Source organism: Hyla sarda, unplaced genomic scaffold, assembly GCF_029499605.1.
Source record: "Hyla sarda isolate aHylSar1 unplaced genomic scaffold, aHylSar1.hap1 scaffold_669, whole genome shotgun sequence".
NCBI classification, from domain to species: domain Eukaryota; kingdom Metazoa; phylum Chordata; class Amphibia; order Anura; family Hylidae; genus Hyla; species Hyla sarda.
The window spans coordinates 170,460-179,574 of NW_026610685.1; the positions used below are offsets into that span (position 1 = coordinate 170,460).

Sequence of the window (9,115 nt, forward strand, 5' to 3'; positions counted from 1 at the left end):
ATTGGCTTGGTCCTTAAGGGGTTAGGGTCCGTACCAGACAGTTTGCTTTTCATACTAAACAAAAAAATATAATGTGTACCAATTGGTAATAATGCCTGGTACCGGCCCACTAGGTGGTACTCATACTAAACAACCAGAAGACAAAGTTGGGACACACGGGCCCCGGGTTTGGGACTGGAGCCGCCGGTTGTTCACCACGGTCAGACATCACAACACCCAACACTTTGGTTATAAAATACTTTTTTGTTTACATTTTATTGTTGGTTTATACACTAAAAAAAGTAATAAATACCATAAAAAGCAAAGTAATTGAGGCACTTAAGTCCCCACGCTGGGCGGCACCACGCCCGCCCACACCCTGGGGTCACATACTTCTCTCCTACAAGGCACGGGTCACATTCTGGGTACACAAGAGCACAGCCGTCCAGCCAATCGCAGCATCACCATAAGGGATCGTCACGAGGTACTCCAGGCGGAAGGATCTGCACCATCTGTGATCCCAGGGAGAAGGAGCCATCGAGTTCACAGCCACAGCATTACATAGTGTTATAAAATAAGTCAGTAACATAAGCTTTAAAACGCTCGTACACCTCCCACTCCCGCGGAAGGAGCGACCATCATCCCCGCCACAGGGGAGGAATAAAACACTGCTAATATGGAGGAATAAAACAATACTTCATAATAAGGGGGCGGCGGGCACCCGTACCGTCTGCTCTATGTCATACATGTGCATGGATACAATTAGTGTAAGGCAGAGTCCCATGAGGACCTTCTCGTCCTTAAGTACCAGATCAGAGGAGAAGACGTCTCTAGGACAAGAGCCGCCGTCTCCTCACCATCGGGATCCTATCGTTTTGGTCATCGCGTATAACATTGTGGACGCTCGTCTAGATGACTGAAATGTATTAGTGTTAATGACCACAAGAACATACAACTCCTCCCCCCCTAATCACATGACATCCACAAAAAACTCGCTGGGGTTGCCCATGGCCATGTGGAAGGACTGGCGGCTGGCGGTTAGCTCAGGAGGAACCGATGCCAGGTCGCGCACTAGAGGCGGAGCTCCAGGAGGAACAGAAGAGGAAGGACAAGAGGACGGTGGTGGGAGGGGAGGGGGCGGCATCATCATCAGCATCATGGGATTGTAGGAGAGTGGGACCCCCGGAGCAGGATACGAGTGCACAGAGGGGGGGTGGTGAGGCCCGGCTTGAGAGCGGATGGATGCGGAGCGTTCACTGGGAGGGCCGTCCCCACTTCTCCTCAGGCTGCTCCGGGTGGAGTATTCAGACTCGCTACCAGAGCCGGACTTTGAGTCTCCTCCACCTGCAGAACGATCCTCCTTCTGAACCCCACGACCACCATCGCTACGTGTGGAGCCGCTGCTCCTGCTCCCTGTAAAGGAAAGGACACACGTCTTATAGAAATCCAGATATTGATGAGCAGATGCTGAGGCCCTCAATGTGCACACTCACCCTCACTGTGCTGGCTCCCTGCACTGCCCAGACCATAGCTATAGGAGGACAGCTCGTGGTAGGCCGGCGGCTGGGCACTGTATGGATGAGGGGCAGGATACTGATACGAGAAGGTGGGCAGCAGAGGCCAGGGTGATGCTCCTGGGAGAGGCAGAGGAGCCAAGGTGTCCTGGTCAGAAGCTCCGCTCGATCCGTCATTATCATTGAGGGAGAGATTCGCCATATCTGTAAGAAACCAGAGGAGAACCATAACTATAGTGAAGTCCTCAGACGGGTGCAGTTGCCCTACTGAGACACACCGAGGACACTCACAGTTCTCACAGCTGGTCAGGTCACCGAAGATGTAGTAACACTGCTCCGAGAACGTGATCTTATTGACCGTGTGACGGATGAATCCGGCCTTCAGCAAGTTACTGGCAAACTTACGAGCCTCTCGTCGGTCCTGGAAGCCTTCAACATGGTGGTACAGCCAGTCCACCACATCTGACCCTGAGGACGGGCACAAAGACACATGAAGACAATCCTATTCTACATCACCCATGATCTACCAGAACCCACTAAGCTACTTGAGGATACAATGGAACCAATGGAAGAGAGGGACACTGGAATGAATGGCCCCACTCCTCTATCTAAATGTTGTCTTCCCTCCACCTCCTTCAAGGCCCATCCCCCTGCAATCTCACCTCCTCTTCGGCACTGCCCACCAACCTATGAGAGTGTATCATGGACACTCCACATCGTATAGGACCTTCTGCCCTCCAACCTCCCTCCTCCTTCAGAACCTTCTTACCTCCAACCTCCCTCTTCCTTCAGGACCTTCTGCCCTCCAACCTCCCCCTCCTTCAGAACCTTCTTCCCTCCAACCTCCCTCTTCCTTCAGGACCTTCTGCCCTCCAACCTCCCCCTCCTTCAGAACCTTCTTCCCTCCAACACCCCCGAGAAGACATCAAGGTCACTCACCTAGGAAAGCATTGGGGATTGTGATTTTCAGCCACATACGATCTCTAACTTCAAGGCCGGATTCGGGAGAGGCCATGACCTTAACAACAGAGGCCAAATCTGTATGTATAGAGAGGCTGAAGAGAGATACTGGTGGAAGGGCGTGAGAGACTGCAGAGAGAGAAACAGTTAGGAGAGCTTTAGCCATGTAACAACATGCAGGACCAATGTATAGAGCTCACTTACGCTCAGTCTCTGTCACCGACGTGCTGGAGGTCATGCTACTCATGGATGCGCTACCCGGATACACAGGGAAGGAACCGCTCATGGCTGTAGAGTGAGACACCCAGGCTGCAGGGTCAATGGGCTGAATGGGCTCATCTGTAAAGAGAAGAAGAATGTATCAGAGTGATGGATGGTGGAGGAGACCAGGAATCTAAGACTGAGGGCGGCACTCACTGCGCGGCAACGTGAAGTAACCCTGCGGAGACGGATCCCAGCACTTGGCCACCGTCAGGACAATTGGCCTGAAATACAGGAAGTGACAGCAATGACGCCATCCAGAGGCTGCCATGACGGACCCCACAATACCGCCAACTCCACCCGCCTCCACTTACCCAGGTTTATGGACGATGTCCCGCAGGACACGCACTGCATCATCGTTACTCATGTTCTCAAAGTTTATATCATTCACCTGCAAGAGAAACAGGACAAGGCCGTGACGGGGACAAGGCCATGACAAGACAGTGTTTGGTGGGGAGGTGGAGAACTCACCTGTAGCAGCATGTCCCCTGGCTCGATCCTTCCGTCAGCTGCCACCGCTCCGCCCTTCATTATGGATCCAATATAGATCCCTCCGTCACCGCGTTCATTACTCTGCCCCACAATGGAAATGCCGAGGAAGTTATACTTCTCTGGAGACAAGATGGAGAGCAATGTAAGGAGGAGGGGGGTATTGCCTTTATACATGACACAGGGCCCCACACATCAGAACAGTGCACACATGGGGCCGCACTCACCCATGTTTAAGGTGACGGTGATGATGTTCAAGGACATGGTGGAGTCTGTCACGCTGCTGAGCGATGATGCCTGTAAGACAGCACAGGAGCTATAAAAACTGTGCAGGGGGGGAAGAGGGTTATGTTACCGGCCTCCACACGCTCTGCTCACCCTCTCCAAGCGCGGCGGACGCTGCTTACGCCTCCGGCGGTGACGCTTCAGCAGACGAGATGCACTGCTCTGCTCAGTGGAGCTGCTGAACCTGAGGTATCAAGAGAAGCAACATGAGGAGCCAAAAGCAAGAATCACCCCTCCCCCCCCCCCCCAAAATGTCCGCACATTACAGCCTCGGCTCGAGGACCAAACATCCCACCCCTCCAGAGGAGAGCAGTGCATGCTGGGAGCACAGACATCACCTACTACCTATTCTCCCCCAGAGGAGAGCAGTGCATGCTGGGAGCACAGACATCAAACCCCCCCCCCCCCCCCCGCAGAGGAGAGCAGTGCATGCTGGGAGCAGACATCACCTACTACCTACTCCCCCCCAGGGGAGAGCAGTGCATGCTGGGAGCATAGATATCAACACCCCCCCCCCCCCCCCCCCCCCCCCCCGCAGAGGAGAGCAGTGCATGCTGGGAGCATAGATATCAACACCCCCCCCCCCCCCCCGCAGAGGAGAGCAGTGCATGCTGGGAGCAGACATCACCTACTACCTACTCCCCCCCCAGAGGAGAGCCGTGCATGCTGGGAGCACAGAAGACATCAACCCCCCAGAGGAGCGCAGCGCATGCTGGGAGCCGAGACATCACCTCCCCCTTAGAGGAGAGCAGTGCATGCTGGGAGCACAGACATCACCTCAACCTGACCCCCCCCCCCCCCAGAGGAGAGCAGTGCATGCTGGGAGCACAGAAGACATCAAACCCCCCAGAGGAGAGCAGTGCATGCTGGGGGCAGAGACATCACCCTCCCCCCTAGAGGAGAGCAGTGCATGCTGGGAGCACAGACTGCACCTCCTCCTCAACCCCCCCCCCCCCCCCAGAGGAGAGCAGTGCATGCTGGGAGCGCAGACCTCACCCCCCCAGAGGAGAGCAGTGCATGCTGGGAGCACAGACCTCACCCCCCCAGAGGAGAGCAGTGCATGCTGGGAGCACAGACATCTCCCCCCAGAGGAGAGCAGTGCATGCTGGGAGCACAGACATCTCACCCCCCCAGAGGAGAGCAGTGCATGCTGGGAGCACAGATATGTAGATTATTGGTAACAGCTGACATGTTAGAGTAGAGCATGCTGGGAGCACAGAGTAGTGTGTAAAGTGACAACGTACCCCGGACATGCACATTAGTGGTCCCATAAAGAGCTGCAGGTGGAGAAGAGAGCATGGTGGACAGGTTAATAGACACCACACAGAGCAGTGCATGCTGGGAGCACATAGCCGTACCTGCTCATAGTGTCATCTTCCTCTGAATCACAGATACTGGTCTCTATCTCACTGGTCAGGAGAGTGGAGGACGACTCGTAACCGGACAGATGGCGATCAGTGCGACCGTTCAGAGCTCGTCCAACCGCTGCAACGGAGGCGACAGTAATCAGTCGCAGGCAGGACCCCCCAGAGTTTACCCATGTATGACCCATCCCAACCCCAGAGATCACAAGTACTTACCCCCTTCCATGACCCATCCCAACCCCAGAGATCACAAGTACTTACCCCCTTCCATGACCCATCCCAACCCCAGAGATCACAAGTACTTACCCCCTTCCATGACCCATCCCAACCCCAGAGATCACAAGTACTTACCCCCCCCCCCTCCATGACCCATCCCAACCCCAGAGATCACAAGTACTTACCCCCTTCCATGACCCATCCCAACCCCAGAGATCACAAGTACTTACCCCCTTCCATGACCCATCCCAACCCCAGAGATCACAAGTACTTACCCCCCTCCATGACCCATCCCAACCCCAGAGATCACAAGTACTTACCCCCCCCTCCATGACCCATCCCAACCCCAGAGATCACAAGTACTTACCCCATTCCATGACCCATCCCAACCCCAGAGATCACAAGTACTTACCCCCCTCCATGACCCATTCCAACCCCAGAGATCACAAGTACTTACCCCCTTTCATGACCCATCCCAACCCGAGATCACAAGTACTTACCCCCTTCCATGACCCATCCCAACCCCAGAGATCACAAGTACTTACCCCATTCCATTACCCATCCCAACCCCAGAGATCACAAGTATTTACCCCCCTCAATGACCCATCAACCCCAAAGATCACAAGTACTTACCCCCCTCTATGACCCATCAACCCCAAAGATCACAAGTACTTACCACCCTCCATGACCCATCCCAACCCCAGAGATCACAAGTACTTACCCCCTTCCATGACCCATCCCCAGAGATCACAAGTACTTACCCCCCTCCATGACCCATCCCAACCCCGGAGATCACAAGTACTTACCCCCTTCCATGACCCATCCCAACCCCAGAGATCACAAGTACTTACCCCATTCCATGACCCATCCCAACCCCAGAGATCACAAGTACTTACCCCCCTCCATGACCCATTCCAACCCCAGAGATCACAAGTACTTACCCCCTTTCATGACCCATCCCAACCCCAGAGATCACAAGTACTTACCCCCCTCAATGACCCATCAACCCCAAAGATCACAAGTACTTACCCCCCTCTATGACCCATCAACCCCAAAGATCACAAGTACTTACCACCCTCCATGACCCATCCCAACCCCAGAGATCACAAGTACTTACCCCCTTCCATGACCCATCCCCAGAGATCACAAGTACTTACCCCCCTCCATGACCCATCCCAACCCCGGAGATCACAAGTACTTACCCCCTTCCATGACCCATCCCAACCCCAGAGATCACAAGTACTTACCCCCCCTCCATGACCCATCCCAACCCCAGAGATCACAAGTACTTACCCCATTCCATGACCCATCCCAACCCCAGAGATCACAAGTACTTACCCCCCTCCATGACCCATTCCAACCCCAGAGATCACAAGTACTTACCCCCTTTCATGACCCATCCCAACCCCAGAGATCACAAGTACTTACCCCCTTCCATGACCCATCCCAACCCCAGAGATCACAAGTACTTACCCCATTCCATTACCCATCCCAACCCCAGAGATCACAAGTACTTACCCCCCTCAATGACCCATCAACCCCAAAGATCACAAGTACTTACCCCCCTCTATGACCCATCAACCCCAAAGATCACAAGTACTTACCACCCTCCATGACCCATCCCAACCCCAGAGATCACAAGTACTTACCACCCTCTATTACCCACGAATTCCAGAGATCACAAGTGCTTACCCCCTCTCCCCTTTAAATCCTCAGGTAGACACATGACCTTGGCCCCCCTCACCTGGGTCTCCGCTCTCTCTCCTCCGCGGCCGTTCCCGGCGCACAGACACCACAGACTCTGTCTCTGTCTCCTGGTCCAGGTTCTCAGCGCTGTCAGACACGTTGGGACTGAGAAAAGAAAAAGTTGCAGGGTCCAAGCAAAAGTACAGTATAACCGCTACATGGAGGGGAGTATAATATACTTATTACATGTACATAAAAATACACTCACTGGAAGGAGGGCGGCCGCGAGTCCCCAATGCCACTGGTTCTCTCTGCAGGGGGCGGGGGCAGCGGAGGAGGGAGCGGGGACGGTTCAGGCCGCACATCTGGAGGCGGTGGTGGAGACTGCTCGGGGGGTAAACTCTCTGCAGAAACCAGCTGACAAAGAAGGAAGGGTTAATAGAGCAGAAGCAGGATAGCCTTATATTTTTGAGATACATATATTTATTCAATCTGCTGCATCCAGTTACATTTCATGCCGAGTTATGGTAGAATTGGCGACAATTACCTGATACATCTATATTATTTATTATTATTAGTGATGAATTTTACCCTTTATATATTATTTTTGCTGAATCCTGATGAGTTTTCCTCCTTATACAGTGACCACCCCTACGATGGCCCCGACATACGATAATGTCAACATACGATGGCCTCTCATACAAAAGCATCATATGTTGATGTTGTCGGGTCCATCGCATAAACGGCTATCCGGCAGCGCAGACTGCTTCAGCTGCCGCCAGATAGCCGTTTAAAAGGTGCCCCGTGTGCTGCAGTGAGCGTCACTCACCTGTCCCCGACGCTTGGGACCGCCCTCTTCAGGACCCCTGCATGGCTGTCGCTCTCCATCGTCATCACGTCGCTGCGCACGCCATCGCGTCATCCAATAGGAGCGGCGTTTGCAGCGACATGACTGCAATTAAGATCGATGATCCCAGGCAGCGGTGATGGTTCGAAGCAGCGGGGACGCAACGACAATGATGGAGAGCGACATCCAGGGTAGCGGTGACTGTCCGGAGAGGCAGGGACACAGGAGTATATCTTTCTATATTACTGCACGGATCCCTCCGCATAAGATGGTTTCAACTAACAATGGTTCATTTGGAACAAATTACCATCATATGTTGAGGGACCACTGTATTTCTCCCCTGAATCCTGATGAATTTTCTCTTTTCTATATTATTTCTCCTCTAAATCGTGATGAATTTTCCTCTTTTCTATATTTCTCCCCTGAATCGTGAATTTTCCTTTTTATTTTTCTCCCCTGAATCGTGATTAATTTTCCTCTTTTCTATATTCCTCTAAATAGTGATGAATTTTCTTTATATTATTTCTCCTCTGAATCGTGATGAATTTTCTCTTTTCTATATTATTTCTCCTCTAAATCGTGATTAATTTTCCTCTTTTCTATATTATTTATCCCTGAATCGTGATGAATTTTCCTCTTTTCTATATTATTTCTCCTCTAAATCGTGATGAATTTTCCTCTTCTCTATTATTTCTCCCCTGAATCGTGATGAATTTCTCTTTATATTTCTCTCCTAAACCGTGATTAATTTTCCTCTTTTCTATATTATTTATCCCTGAATCGTGATGAATTTTCCTCTTTCCTATATTTCTATGATTTTCTTTTTTTCTATATTTTCTCTTCTGAATTTCTGGACTTTTCTCCTGAATATTTAACATTTTCCTCCTCTTTTATTCTTCAACCAGTCACTTCTTACGTTTTCTCTCCGTATTTTCTGTAAAATTTACACTTAGAGATTTATTCATACATGAGGATTCAGAATAGACTATGGAGGTTATCGCACACTCACCCAGGACACTACACGGCCATTAAAACACGGCAGCTTAGCGTTATCATCCGAGATCTCCTCCTTCACCACCCTGTAGAGACAAGATGGTGACCAATGAGTATAGTACACGGTGCCTGTTTGAGAAAATAAAGAGTAATATACAAGGAACGAGGAGGAGGAGCAGATATGGGGGTAATACAGGAGTATATGAAGGTGGAGCAGATATGAGGGTATACTACAGAAGGATATGTAAGAGCAGATATGGGGGTATACTACAGAAGGATATGTAAGAGCAGATATGAGGGTAATACAGAAGGATATGTAAGAGCAGATATGGGGGTATACTACAGAAGGATATGTAAGAGCAGATATGGGGGTATACTACAGAAGGATATGTAAGAGCAGATATGAGGGTATACTACAGAAGGATATGTAAGAGCAGATATGAGGGTATACTACAGAAGGATATGTAAGAGCAGATATGGGGGGTAATACAGAAGGATATGTAAGAGCAGATATGAGGGTA

The 9,115-nt window shown here is 51.3% G+C and overlaps 1 protein-coding gene across 1 annotated transcript; it reads right to left on the minus strand.

Moving 5' to 3' along the window:
• Positions 1-205: 205 nt before the first annotated feature.
• On the minus strand, positions 206-8,824 carry DVL2 (dishevelled segment polarity protein 2; the record flags this gene model as incomplete). Its single annotated transcript, XM_056554322.1, has 14 exons — positions 206-1,392; positions 1,473-1,697; positions 1,785-1,961; positions 2,433-2,582; positions 2,658-2,792; positions 2,871-2,938; positions 3,029-3,105; positions 3,186-3,325; positions 3,431-3,500; positions 3,582-3,672; positions 4,847-4,973; positions 6,813-6,919; positions 7,023-7,171; positions 8,611-8,824. Coding segments are annotated over 14 exons (2,173 nt in total), but the record flags the coding sequence as incomplete, so codon positions are not given.
• Between the last annotated feature and the right edge of the window lie 291 nt (positions 8,825-9,115).